Source organism: Scyliorhinus canicula, chromosome 14 (genome assembly GCF_902713615.1).
Source record: "Scyliorhinus canicula chromosome 14, sScyCan1.1, whole genome shotgun sequence".
NCBI lineage: Eukaryota > Metazoa > Chordata > Chondrichthyes > Carcharhiniformes > Scyliorhinidae > Scyliorhinus > Scyliorhinus canicula.
The window spans coordinates 155454301-155469205 of record NC_052159.1 but is presented as its reverse complement, the minus strand read 5'-3'; the positions used below and the strand labels follow the sequence as shown (position 1 = coordinate 155469205).

Here is a 14905-nt window from a genome sequence, read left to right as displayed (position 1 = left end):
ATTACATTTTGTTTAAGTCCATGGTCAAGAAAATGTAGTCATTTGGGCTGGAGTAGTTGGACAAGCAGCTAATTGTGAGAAAACATGCATAAACTTACTTACACTAATAACACAGGCATCTTTTGGGCGCCCATCTTTTGTTATGTAGCAACCAATGGGAAATCCTGGATTACAGAACTTCTGCCCATCTTCTACGTCATAGCACCATGTGACAGGCATATTATCAATGATCCTGCAAGAACAATGAGACTGAGTGCATCCTGAAAGTCATTATCCCTTCTATATCTATATATATCTATCTATATATATATATATATATCTCTATCTATCTATCTATCTATCTATCTATCTATCTATCTATCTATCTATCTATCTATCTATCTATCTATCTATCTATCTATCTATCTATATATATATATATATAAATAATATATATAAATAAATGCAGATAGGCAAAAAGCAATCATTACAAATACACATGTTTAACATTACAAGAGACCCAAGGTTCTTGACAAGAACATTGAACACTGAGCCACAAAAGGAGATATTAGGATAGGTGATCAAAAGCTTGTTCAAAGGGATAGATTCTAAGAAACATCTTAAAAAAATTTTTTTAAGAGTTACCCAATTATTATTTCTCCCCCCCAGGCAATTTAGCGTGTCCGATCCACCTAACCTGCTCATATTTGGGTTGTGGGGTGAAACCCACGCAGACACGGGGAGAATGTGCAAACCCAGAGTGACCAGAGCTGGGATCAAACCTGGGTCCTCAGCGCCGTAGGCAACAGTGCTAGCGTATGTGCCACATGCCTCCCCTTCTTTTTTAAAATAAATTTAGAGTACCCAATTAATTTATTCCAATTAAGGGGCAATTTAGCGTGGCCAATCCACCTACCCTGCACATCTTTGGGTTGTAGGGGCGAAACCCACGCAAACACGGGGAGAATGCGCAAACTCCACACGGACAGTGACCCAGAACCGGGATCGAACCTGGGACCTCAGCACCTTGAGGCTGCAGGGTTAATCCACTGCACCACCATGCTGCCCGTGCCTCACCTTCTAAGAAACATCTCAAAAGAGAGTAGATGAGCAAGAGGTTTAGGGAGGGAATTGCAGAGTCGTGGCAGCTGAAGACACAGCCATCTTCAGTGGAGTTATAAGAATCGGGGACACTCAGGATGCCAGAGTTAGAGGAGTGCAGAGATCTTGGGAGGGTTTAGAATTGGAGAAGGTTTGAGAGGTAGGGATGGACAAAGCCCTGGATAGATTTGAAAACAAGAATGAGAATTTAAAATCAAAACATAGCTGGACTGGGAATCAATGTAGGTTAGTGACCTATGAAGAGGATTTGGTGCAAGTTAGGTTTATTAAATCAGGAAGGAAGAGTTTTCTATTTTATTCATCACGCGTTCTTCTGGGCCACTCCATTCCTCCCAACAGGGTACAATGTAAGTTTCCCATGTACCACATTCACATGAAGACAAGAGATATTCAAGGGATCAACTCTCATCAGCATCTCAAGAACGACACATAACATGTGACTGAAGTGCAAACTTGGCGGGCTCGATGTAAGGCTGTGCTTGTCCACATGCTCAATTTATGCCAGTATCAACAAAAAGCTGAACAAGAAATCACACTGTTTCTGCTGCCCAAACCATCAGTATGCAAACAGCCTCTACAGCAGAAAAGCAGCCAGATGGATTGGACACAACACAGATATACTTACTACCTCAAGTTAACTCCTGATCACATTGTATTTCAGACATTTTCAATTAAACGAGGTGCAATGATGCCCAGCAGGCATGCAAGTTGGTCCATAAAATACCGACACGGATTGCAAAATTACAAAAAACAAAGGCACTCAGAATTTCCTCAGCAAGCTGTAGGTTCTCCACGCTCCCCATTGCAAAAAATAACACACTGGCTAGAAAGCCCCCACCGTGGGTTCGAACAAAAGGAAACCCCATTGACATTAGTTGGATTAATAGTGCTGGTCTGGGTCAGTGGCACAGGTTCTATTGTGACATTAATTCTTTGCAGGTGGCTGGATGCATGCTGCAGACATTCAAATAATATGTCATAGCAAAGGAGCAACGGATGTATTTTAGTTTTATGTTTTCTCCATTAGTATTTCATACATAATTGCCCTGAAATTATCAGACTTGATCATTGAGATACCATTAAAAGAGAAACACGTCTTGACACTCATCTTTGAGCATGCATCAGGAAGAAATAAAGCAGCGATAAGTAAAGTAGCAGTTATATGAAAGTTCAAACCATTTTAGTGGAAACAATATGACTGAAATATGGAATTTAACACTACGGTTTTTAGGAGGAAATGTGAGTAAACAAAATAAATAACGCTTACAATTTTAACTAGAAGCCACAGTAACTGTTTCCTGTTAGCTACTCACCAATGATGCTGATAGTTTAAATACATGCCATTCTTCAGAAATGCTAACTTTGATTTGTCATCATTGTTTGATGGATTGTATTCTTTTGTACAGACATGTTTACACACTTCTTCCTTCTTAAAGTGGAACTGCAATGTAATAAACAATTCTTCAGCTGTTTTCAGTAACCCAGGGTCCTGCCGGACTAAGCCACAATATGGCTCACGATTATATGCATTTACAGGACAGGCTAATATAGGACTGACACTTTATATATGCAAGTTGCTAAGTGCACACTCAGGAAAGAGCAGGAGGAAACAAACAGGGGCTGAGGAGAAAAAAAAACTAGTAAAAATAGGAAAAGAAAAAGCACAGTAGAAAAAGACTGAATAAAACGAAGAGCCAGAAAAAGCCAAAGTGAGAAAAACAAATAATCACTTGGCAATAATATTGGAAATTGTTTTCCTGTATTGAACTGAATGAGAGCACACCAACAATTGTGCAGTAAAGACAATGAAAAGGACCATTATCGTTCCTTATTTCTAAATACTTCTCTGCTGTGCTTCTACATAAAACATTGAATAACTCGGGCGAGAAAAAGTGGGTTCTCTCAGGGGGTAGCAGATGAGTGTGAGAGGTGTGGGTGGGGGCCAGCGAATCACACGCGCATGTTTTGGGGTTGTGAAAAATTGGGAAGATTCTGGGCGGGAGTGTTCGCGGTCTTAGCGAGGATAGTGGAGGAGGGAATGGACCCGGACCCTTTGGTGCCGATATTTCGGGTTTCAGAGAAGCCGGAGCTCATGGAGAGGAGGAAGGCCGATGTCTTGGCCTTCGCCTCTCTGATTGCATGGTGACGAATTTTGCTGGAGTGGCGGTCGGCATCGCCACCGGGGGTAGCAGCATGGTTGGGTGACCTGTACGACTTCCTGCAGTTAGAGAAGATAAAGTATGAGTTAAGGGGCTCAGCAAGGGAGTTTGAGAAAAGGTGGGGGATGTTTGTGACCGGTGTTTGAAGAGCTGTTTGTCGCAGGGGGGGTGAGGGGGGTGGGTGATGGGGAGGGGGGTGAAAAAGGAGAAAAATCTGTACAAACTGTATAGTTGATTGTTGGGAAGAATGTTTCCCAGGGTGTTTATTTGCTGTAACCTACTTTGATACAAGTTTGAATAAAATGTGTTTTAAAAAAAAACATTGGCTAAATTTTTAACAGTTGTGACAACACAGCTTGACAGACAATAAGGCAGAATGGGTTTACAAAGAATCTCCAAATGAGATAGTGCTTTAAAGTTTACTGTTGTGGCATGTGACGACCCACAGAAGTGAATTTCAAAATTAAAGAAAGATTGCATGGCCACACTCCTTCAGAAGTTTATAAAATCGGAGCTGATGAGTTTAATATTTTTTCTTTTCGGATGACGTTTCAATTTCTACATGGCGCACTTGGGAGGGTTAGATTTTCTTGGTCCCTCTGTCACCTAAATGCACCCCTGACCCCTTCCTTAAATTGCAAGTAGCTTTCCTGAAAGGGATACTATGCAAACGGGAACAGCAAAATGTGTTAATAATAGCAGTCTGATGAAAAGACTCAATTTTGTTAAAATCTTCCGGCATGTTTTAAGGGGACTTTGAGTCAGGAAATGTAACATAGTGGAATTTTTTTTGGAGGGAAAGAAAATACTTGTCAAACACTGTTGAATATGCTCGTATTCTTCCGTCATTTACTTTGACTTTTTAAATTTGGTATAATTTGCTGACATTTCAATTATTGACAGTGCAATGGCTTCTATGCAGTTCAGTTGGTTTTGAAATGGATAAAAATCCTTGCACTCAACATTTAAAAAAAATTTTTTTTTTTATAAATTTAGAGTACCCAATTCATTTTTTTCCAATTAAGGGGCAATTTAGCGTGGCCAATCCACCTACCCTGCACATCTTTGGGGTGTGGGGGCGAAACCCACGCAAACAGGGGGAGAATGTGCAAACTCCACACAGACAGTGGCCTAAAGCCGGGATCGAACCTTGGAGCCGTGAGGCTGCAGTGCTAACCCACTGTGCCACCGTATTGCCTGGCACTCAGCATTCTTAACCAGCCATCTGCAGAAAGCTTTATGACAGCCCGATTCAAAAGACATTCAATTTAAAAGGAACAAAGTCAGTGGCAATCCTGGACAATTTGTTCCTTCCCAACCTAGAGTATTGCGGACATTACAGTTTCCTGAAATTAGCAAACTCGGCAGGGACATAGGGCTAAACTTGGGGCCTTTGTTTAACGCAAACATTACTTTGATAAACTCACTGAACAAGGAGCCTTTATAACCATCCGTGCTTCAGTTATTTCAATATCTTAAAACAAGGCACACATTATCAGTACGTTAGAACGGCAGCATAGAGTGGTGTTCAATTTTGATAAAGACTACATTATTTCAGCCAGGCAAACCCATACCTTGTATGGAGATGACTCAATCCTCTCACCAAATAGTACTTGACCGAGGTTTTCTGACGGCCGTTTTTCCTCTTCCAATTGACAGAAATCAAACCTTTATCAGGAAGAAACATTTTCAGGATATCATCACCTGCAATTATAACAGCTCATCAAACCTTTAATGAATGCAATGTCTTTATATTATCTGCGCATTTAGACGCAGCCAGAAAATACACTGCATAAGTTGGTAACTATTTTAAGTACCCCAAAGGTGTTCGATTAAGCTAAATTTACTTACGCGTCATATTCATATGGCAGAACAGATTCCACCGAGTCCAACCTGTTCACAAATAGTTCAAAAGTACTCTGGAGGGGAAAAAAAAAAAGAGGGGAAAAAAATTGGCATAATTGAAAACCACCTCAGCTTTTGGTTCTTCAAGTGTTTTAACATATTTTTATGTGGAGAAGAAAATTAACAGACGTCATATAAATCTTTGTGTCCTAAAAAGCAAGCCACAGCAGGATTTTAAACAACCGAACCAGTGTCGAGTTGCTGCAGTTTTTTTTAAAAACGCAGAACATTCACAATTGCAGTATCATTAGTTACTCTTGTTCCTTCATGATTTGCATTTCACTTTTTCCTGCCAAACATTAAATAGCACATGCCCCAGATCATGAGAGAGAAGAACCCTTATTCCATTTACCAGCACTGGAAAAAAAAAACTTTACAAATCAAGTCTGCACTGGCCCTTGGAAAGGGCACTCTACTAAAGCCCATACTTCCACCCTATGCCCGTAACCCAACACAACCGTTTTGGACACTAAGGGACAATTTAGCATGGCCAATCCATCTAACCTACACATCTTTGGACAGTGTGAGGAAACCCGAGCACCCGGAGGAAACCCACGCAGACACGGGGAGAAAGTGCAAACTCCACACAGTCACCCAAGGTGGTATTGAACCGGGTCCCGTGAGGCAGCAGTGCTAACCACTGTGCCATCCAATCCTGCCAGAACAAAGGGAAACATGGTCTACTTTTACTCAAACTTAGATATTTGCAACAAGTCATACTCGGACTGAACAAATGTGATTTGCAAAGAAGGTATATCCAATCCAGTTGGATCAAGGAGAACAACTCCTCAGTTTCAGTATTTTGTAGTTTCAGCTCATCATCAAATCAGGAGTGCAAAAATGTGACATTATCGTGGGATAAATAGAGACGGCTATATGAGAATCTTTCACGGGGGAATTGTAACTCAGCTTGCCAGACAGGAGGCCCATAGGAGAGTAAAGAATGCTGTTTTTTTTTTTACATCCCACACAATACTACTCTCCACTGATTTCCAGGAATTGCACAAGTGGGATAGGTGTGAAACCAGAATTGCAACCAATCCTGTCAATATCGTGAGAGGTGGGTTCAGCTGGGGGGTGGGGCATGTCACCTGATGCGGGAGCGGTTGTGGTTTTGCAAACTCTGGCTCATCTTGTAATCCTTTTATTTTATCCTGGTGCACATTTTAAACATGTCTATTCTTGGGATGTATGTCTTGAGCTATAGAGCATACAGTGCAGAAGGAGGCCATTCGGCCCATCGAGTCTGCACCGACCCACTTAAGTCCTCACTTCCATCCTATCCCCGTAACCCAATAACCCCTCCTAACCTTTTTGGTCACTAAGGGCAATTTTTTATTATGGCCAATCCACCTAACCTGTGGACTGTGGGAGGAAACCGGAGCACCCGGAGAAAACCCACGCAGACACGGGGAGAACGTGCAGACTCCGCACAGACAGTGACCCAGCAGGAAATCGAACCTGGGACCCTGGCGCTGTGAAGCTACAGTGCAATCCACTTGTACTACCGTGCTGCCCCTGGCGGATCCTGATTAGTGATTTGCAAAGAGGGGCAGAGATAAATTGGCCGCTATTGAGAATGTTGTTCTGGATGAAGATCTCGGCTCATTGATGCAGGTCTTTAGAGCCCACTCTGATGATTTGCGAAGTGTCCTTGGGAGAATGGTGGAGATGCAAGAGAGCATTCTTGCATTCGGAAGAGCACTTTCCCTGGTAAGGGCCAGGCGACATTGAAATCCTGCTGCATTTTGTGTTCTTTATCGGTCTCTGGTGGGAAGTGAGTTCCCGATTGTGTTTCAAGATTGGCTACTATGCTTTACTGTAGTAATCTTGATTTGAAGGCTGGGAGCATCAGGTTTGACGGAGTAGAGTATCTTATCTTTGAGGTCTGGGGTAAGTTGGGGCCCCCCGACCACTAGACTCATATTATCCTAGCCTTGATACGCATCACGAGGGGTCGGAGGTGGCAGGACCGGTCAAAGCACCCACCGCCCGAGGCCCGGAATATGGAATGTTGGTTCCGTACTGGGCCTGAGGCTGGGATTAAGGTTTAGTGTGGTATATATGTAACTCCCGTTTGGGCAGCACAGTGGCGCAGTGGTTAGCACTGCAGCCTACGGCGCTGAGGACGCGGGTTTGAATCCCGGCCCTGGGTCACTGTCCGTGTGGAGTTTGCACATTCTCCCCGTGTCTGCGTGGGTTTCACCCCCACAACCCAAACATGTGCTGGTTAGGTGAAGTGCCCACGCTAAATTGCCTCTTAATTGAAAAAAAAAATATCTGGGTACTCTAAATTCATATTTTAAAAAGTCACCTTTGGAACTGGGGCTTTTACGCATCGTCTTTTCGTTTGTAAAGGTGAGAAAAAGAATCTGTGATTGGTTCCTGCATGGGCACAGATAGGGTTTGCATCTGAGGAGAGGAGGCTGCGGTGTGCCATTGGTGCCGTTGGTACTGCTCGAGATGAGGGAGATTTATATTGGTGCACGGCAGAACATAGTCCAGAAATCTTGTGGTATTTGGGAGCAGACGGGTTGTGGGTGTGCACCAGTTTGCCATGTTTTAATGGCTTCATCCCGTTTCTCCCCTGGTCTCTGGTAGGCTTTATGGTGGCATCTAGCTACGACTAATGATTATATCGAGACTGATAAAACGTTGTTCTCCTGTCCCCCTCTGAATTTGTAGATGTTGAGCCGTTATTTCCTTGCTTACTGCGATATATCATTTTTAAAATTTGTTTGCATTGTTTGCAAAAATGTAAAATCCTAATAAATATGTTTTTAAAAACTGGCCCCTTTTATCGCATTGCTTAATTCATTGCTCAGTGAGGCAGAGGCCAGATGGTTTTAAAATAGGGAGTGTCCCCTTATTATCGGATTGCTTAATTTGTTGTTCAAGTGAGGCAGAGAACAGGCTGTTTTAAAATAGGGAGTGTTAGCCACAAATTGTGAACAAGGCAAGGTTGTTACAGCAAGAGACAACCCTAAGGAATTGCACATCACACACAAGACTTGTGTTCTTGTCCATGTGGACAATTACGCCACAATTGGTGACCGTGTCTGCAGCTGCCACTCTGGGGATTCCTCCCGAAGCCCCTCTCAGTTTCATCTTTTAAATCTCCCTTTTACACTGCTTCCTCCTTTTGCTACCTGTCATTGTGTCTTATGTGGCATGGTGTCCTATATTGTTAGGCAATGCTCCTGTGAAGTGCCCAAAACATTTTTCAACATTGTTACTTTTTTTTGTTTTACTTGTTCTCAAACAGCCTTATTTCTTTTGGATCCTTTGGTTGACATGTTCACATACAAGGATTAATTGCAAATTTAGTAGCGGGTCAAAGGTTCGATAGTGCGGCAAAGGTTCGATTCCCGGCTTGGATCATTGTCTGTGCTGAGTCTGCACATTCTCCCCGTGTTTGCGTGGGTTTCGCCCCCATAACCCAATGTGCAGGGTAGGAGGGAATTGTGGGAGGAAACCGGAGCACCCGGAGGAAACCCACGCAGACACAGGGAGAACGTGCAGACTCCGCACAGACAGTGACCCAAGCCGGGAATCTGGGGCCCTGGCGGTGTGAAGCAACAGTGCTAACGACTGTGCTACCGTGCTGTCAGCACGTGATCATAGCGAAAAGACAAGAGGAAATCCAGAAAGATAAAATGTCGCTGTTCTTACAAGCAAATGTGTCAGAAGTGATAATAGGAAAAAAGGGAGTTGTTGAATAGTTTGCCTCTATAATAAGGAAACAGTTTCCGTAATCAAAGAATTTACAGGACAGCAGGCCATTCGGCCCATCGAGTCTGCATCGGCACTTGGAAAGGGCACCCTACCTAAGCCCACTCCTCCACCCTATCCCCATCTAACCTTTTTGGACACTACGGGCAATTGAACCCACCTGACCTGCACATCTTTGGACTGTGGGAGGAAACCCACGCAGACACGGGGAGAACATGCAGACTTCGCACAGTGACCCAATCTGGGAATCGAACCTGGGAATCTGGAGCTGTGAAGCAATTGTGCTAACCACTATGCTACCGTGCCACCCGGAACCTTAGAACATAGAACAGTACAGCACAGAACAGGCCCTTCGGCCCTCGATGTTGTGCCGAGCCATGATCACCCTACTCAAACCCACATATCCACCCTATACCCCCAACAACCCCCCCCCCCCCCCCTTAACCTTAGGTGATATCTGGTTGAAAGTAAAGGAACAGCTATCCAATTTTCCTAATTTTAAACTTGAACCATGAAATTTAGTCCAAACACTTGCATACACACGGGTCAGTATTTCCAAAGCTGTGAAGTGCAAACGTTTCTCATATCAGTTCTGAAAACATTGCCTCCAAGCCCCGTCTATCTAATCCCGTCTTCCCTTCCCTCGGCTTTCTTTTTGGTTAACTTTAATAATACCCTCAAATAATCCTGGAACCAAGAGTGCACAAGCCATATTTTAATCAAGGATCTAACAACAAAAGGCCACTCAGTCCATCATTACACTGCCAGCTCGTTGAAAGAGTTGACCAATTAGACCCACTCTCACACCCTTTTCTCCCCCAAAGCCCTGCGTAGACTACATAGGTATGTAAAAGTCACATTTGAGAAAAATCTTTTAGGGCCTCTGTACCCAAACAGGCGCCTGAATGTGGCGACTAAGGGATTTTCACGGTAACTTTATTGCGGTGTTAATGTAAGCCTACTTGTGACAATAATAAAGATTATGATTTTTACACAGGTAATGTTTTTGAGGAATTGACATGCGTGAGAGATTTGGGTCCAAAAGAGACAATTACAACGCAGTAAAGTTAAAGGCAACAAACACTAAAGAATTCATATTAATTCTAACATTAATTGATGTTATAACATTGTACAAATGATACAAATTCCATCCAACACAATAACAACTATATAGCGTAATTAATTAACTACAGCACTTCACGTTTATCTCCTTCAAAATATTTCTGTTCGCCAACTGAATCATCAAACAATTGTCTCAACAGCCTGGGTGCATAAACATCATATGCATCTTCCTACTCTTCTTCATCATTGATAAACCGGTAATCTCGGCATTATCATTCCACAAGTATTCATTCTTTGTATCATCAATCGCATCTGCCATTGAGAGTTTAGAAATAGTTTCTCGGCAGCATTGATGTCAAGTTCATTCCACATGTCTATGACCCCTTGACACGATGTTGTTAGAGAGGGTACTCGCATATTATTCCCACTCCCTTATTGAATGTGTTGTTCCACACCTTTTGCATATGGTCCTCTCGAGATTTACTTATAAAGTGCTGGAGAAGACTGCTGGGAATAACTGCCATCTCAGTGTTGGCTGATCTCACATTACTTGACTATATCTTTGACAATGTGGGGTTTGAATATGCCCAGATAAGCTAGCTTCTTTCCTCGCATAGTCCTCCAGGTCTGAAATTCCATACTTTGTGATCAATTTCCTGCAACCGCCTTCAAGCATTGAATCGGTGCGAAAACGGATGGCAACGCCGTACTGAAATTGAGGATAGTTTTGCGCTTGACTATCACTCCCTGCTTTATTTTTGCGGTACAAGATGGAACTGCTGTGAGCATGTCTTCGCGTAGTCAGTTGTTACAAGGACGTTTTCTTTTCCACCAATCTTGGTAACAGTCTTGTTTGCTCACAAGTCGTAATTCATCGGTATTTCATACATAGTCCCAATCGATAGGCATTGTTCTCTTCACGTCTGATGACAAAACAGTGGAATTTGAAGATTTTATCCCTGAGTTCAGGTGGTAGATGCTTAACCTTTTGCATTCTGATGGTGTAATAAATCAAACCTTTTCACAAAACTTGTGCATCACCAGGCACTGGTCTTCAATTCTAGAATACCATCTTTCTTTGCATCTGAGGGTGGGGGGTGGAATCAGTTGGCTCACAGGTGATAGTGAGACAATTTTGCAAATGCTCATGGACTTGTTCTGCATTTTTTTCTCCAGGTGAGGCGCCTTGCTCGGTCTTCTTCTGCTGGCAGCTATTCTTCAGTATCTTTTTAGTTTACTGGATAATCTCTCGCAAGTGTCAATTTTCTCGGAAACATTGAACTCTCGTGCTCCCACACAATCCCCAGTGAATGCGGCAGCTAATTTAAAATTTAGGTGCTACTTGTTATTCTTTTTCGAAGGCACCATGGTAGATCACGTGGTACGCATTAGGATTGGTGATTGCCGTTAGAAACGGCAGGGGAAAATCTAAACGTTCACACTTGTACCGTCATACTAAATGAACTGCAGTAATTATCGGTAAGTAATTAATCTCAAAGCAGTTTGATCCCTGAAAAATGTGTCGACTTTTACAAGACGTAAAATTCTGTTTTTGCAGGCCAAAAGGCAGGGATCTAACTTCTACACAAATATTTAATTTTCGGGTACATATGGAATTCTCTTTTGGAATGCTCTTGGCTAATAGCTGAAATACAAGCATTTCCTGACCATGGTTGACGTGGAGGAACAGGTACTTCAGAACACATCCTAATTTACGGATGCAGTTTTCTTGTCTTTTACTTCCTCCTTCCCCTGCCTGCTTGCATGACTGAATTAATCTTAACCCACGCCAATGAAAGAAAAGGCAGAGCACATTTCACAATTTCTGGATGCCCCAAAGCCTGTTAAATACTTCTGAAAAGTAGTCACAGCATGTGGTTGACTCTCAACTGCCTTCTGAAACTCATAACCACTCGGTTCAAGGGCAATTAGGGAGGAGCAATAAATACTTGCCTTGCCAGCAACGCTCACATCCCATGAATGAAGTCAGAATCACAGCAGATAATATGTAGACAGCCTACTCTCATAAACACCAACAAGGTAAACATCCAGACAATACGATTTGTTAAAAACAAGATTGGCTGAGGGAGGAATATTGTTCAGGGCACCTGGGAGAACTCCACCACTCTTCTTTGAATTAGTGCCATGGGATCTATTACATTTGCCCAAGAGGGGAAAAGGTCTCTTGGTTTAACATCTAATGAAAAAGAGGGCACCTCCTTCAGGACAGCTCCTTCAGTAGCGACAATGCGGACTATCAACCAGGATTTTGGTGCACAGACCTCTCGATGCCACAAAATATCTGACTCCAAAGGCAAGCACATGACCCACTGACCAACGATTGATCCCAGCACAGAGAACCTGGGCAAAATCAGTTTGGTTGAAACCAAAATCGCAAAATGAGCTGCAGTAATTTAACAACACATGCATGTATATGATACATGTACAATAATAAAACACCCAAATGCACTACATGACAGCATTAACATGTGACACAGCACAAGGAGGTATGAGGGCCAAAGTCTAGCCCAAGAGGTAGGTTTAAAAGAGGAAAAAGGGATAGAACAGTTTATGCAGACACTGCCAGACCTCAACATCCGAGTAGCTGAAGGCACAGCTATCAATAGTAGAGTGATTAAAATCATGAATGTGCAGAACTGGAAGGGTACAGATATTTCAAAAGGTTGTGGGGTGTAAGACTTGATTAGAATTTGGGGAACAGGGCTCAGGCCATGGAAGGAATTGGCAAAAGCTGTACACTGCCTGATCAGGAGGTCATCAAGTACAGGAGATAATGGACACATGGGGACGTGCCGTGAGCAAAGACAGCAGAATTCTGGATGACCCCAAACTCTCAAGAGGGTGGAAGCAGACCAATTCTCCCTTGGGACACAGTGACCCCTGAGGCTGGGCAGAGTGGGACGTTGGCGAACTGCAGGAATGGGGGGGGGGGGGGGGGGACTTCAAATAAACAAAAACTTACAATTTATTTCGTGGAGCTGCGATATCATCGCCCTGCTGGCCAACTCGTCATCCCAGTCAAATCATTCAACTGAGAACGCCCCCCTCCCAGGGTCAGTGTCCTGGAAATAGGGGACAAAAGGCACCCCTTGAGGATAAAGAGTCTGAATAAGGGACAATCCCTCCAAACACAGGACTCTGGGTGGAGGAGCAGACAGGAATGAATTGGAAGTCAGGCAGCATCTGAAGGAATTGTTGACATTCTATCTGACCCAAGTTTCTGCTGGTTAGATGCCCTGTATGGAGTCACCCCACACAGGGGGAGGTCCATTCGGCCCCTCCTGTCTGTACTAGTCCCCCGGGCTCTCCAATGAGGCCTATTTCCCTGTTTTTTAAACCAGCTATAGGATTGATTAAATGGAGTTGGGGCTTTGTTTGAGATGCAGGGTTTAGACCGGGCTGAGTTTGCGGCCTGAGGGCTCCCACCCCCGGGAAGGAGGAAGGGGGCCTGGCCGCTTCCCTGCCACCCCCTCGGCCAGGGGCGAGCCCTGGGCGCCGCTTACCTTGCAGTTGACGCTCTCCTTCTCGCAGAAGCTGACGGGCGCCAGGCCCGGCAGATAGAAACCCGAGGAGACGCCCAGAGCGGCCGCCAGCAGCGCCAAGGCCGGGGAGAGAGAGAAGCCCGCCGTCGCCATCGTCCCCGCCGCTCGGTGCCGGCCCCTTTCCTGACATCACAAACCAGACACGTCACCCGCAGCGGGCACGCTGCCCTCTGGGATACTGGACGAGTCCTCCAGCAGCCAGCGGGCCGCGCTGCCCTCTGGGATACTGGACCAGTCCTCCAGCAGCCAGCGGACCGCGCTGCCCTCTGGGATACTGGACCAGTCCTCCAGCAGCCAGCGGGCCGCGCTGCCCTCTGGGATACTGGACCAGTCCTCCAGCAGCCAGCCATCTGGCTGCAGAGACCAGCTGGGGGAAACAGGGGTCAACAGGCGATGGGCCGAGCGGCCTGAATTGATCCAAATGGCATTAGAAAGGAAACCCAACACCCCTCCTAATGAAACCTTACACCCATTGGAAGAACACTTGGGCCTATGAGTAGGGTTGCCAACTCTGAATGAATGCATTCCTGGAGGTTTCATCACATGACTTGCCTACCCCCCCCCCCCCCCCCCACATTCCCGCCATTAATTGGTCAACACATCTATCCTGGTCACGCACGGCCTTCCTGCGCCAACTGCAAAGCAAAGCCACTCACTATCCAATTGCATGATGCTTGACCGTCCGCCAAATCGCCCCTCACCCCGCCGCCAATCGGTTTTTATATGGGGTGAAGAGAAATATTCAAAGAAAATGGCCAACAAAAAAGAACAAAGAAAAGTACAGCACAGGAACAGGCCCTTCGGCCCTCCAAGCCCCTGCCGACCATGCTGCCCACCTGAACTAAAATCTTCCTCACTTCCGGGGTCCATATCCCTCTATTCCCATCCTATTCATGTATTTGTCAAGATGCCCCTTAAACGTCACTTTCGTCCCTGCTTCCACCACCTCCTCCGGCAGCGGGTTCCAGGCACCCACTACCCTCTGTGTAAAAAAATTGCCTCGTACATCGCTAAACCTTGACCTTCGCACCTTAAACCTATGCCCCCTAGTAATTGACCCCTCTACCCTGGGAAAAAGTCTCTGACTATCCACTCTGTCTATGCCCCTCATAATTTTGTAGACCTCGATCAGGTCACCCCTCAACCTCCTTCGTTCCAGTGAGAACAAACCAAGTTTATTCAACCTCTCTTCATAGCTAATGCCCTCCATACCAGGCAACATCCTCGTAAATCTCTTCTGCACCCTCTCTTAAGCCTCCACATCCTTCTGGTAATGTGGCGACCAGAATTGAACACCAAGTGTGGCAAAGAATCAATCTTTTTTTACTGGCTGGAGATTGAGTTTCAAAACCTGGGGACTTCCGGGCAATCCTGGAGGGTTAG

The 14905-nt window shown here is 44.6% G+C and overlaps 1 protein-coding gene across 1 annotated transcript in view; it reads right to left on the bottom strand.

Annotated features, from left to right (window-relative positions):
• Window positions 1-13671, bottom strand: part of tm9sf2 (transmembrane 9 superfamily member 2) — a 45266-nt gene extending 31595 nt beyond the window's left edge. Inside the window, exons 1-5 of the mRNA XM_038817894.1 lie at window positions 13484-13671; window positions 5112-5179; window positions 4835-4928; window positions 2415-2542; window positions 103-232 (exon numbers count right to left, since the gene is read on the bottom strand). Coding sequence (XP_038673822.1) covers window positions 103-232; window positions 2415-2542; window positions 4835-4928; window positions 5112-5179; window positions 13484-13615 — 552 coding nt within the window. The 5' untranslated portion in view covers window positions 13616-13671. The remainder of the gene's footprint in view (window positions 1-102; window positions 233-2414; window positions 2543-4834; window positions 4929-5111; window positions 5180-13483) is intronic.
• Window positions 13672-14905: the final 1234 nt, after the last annotated feature.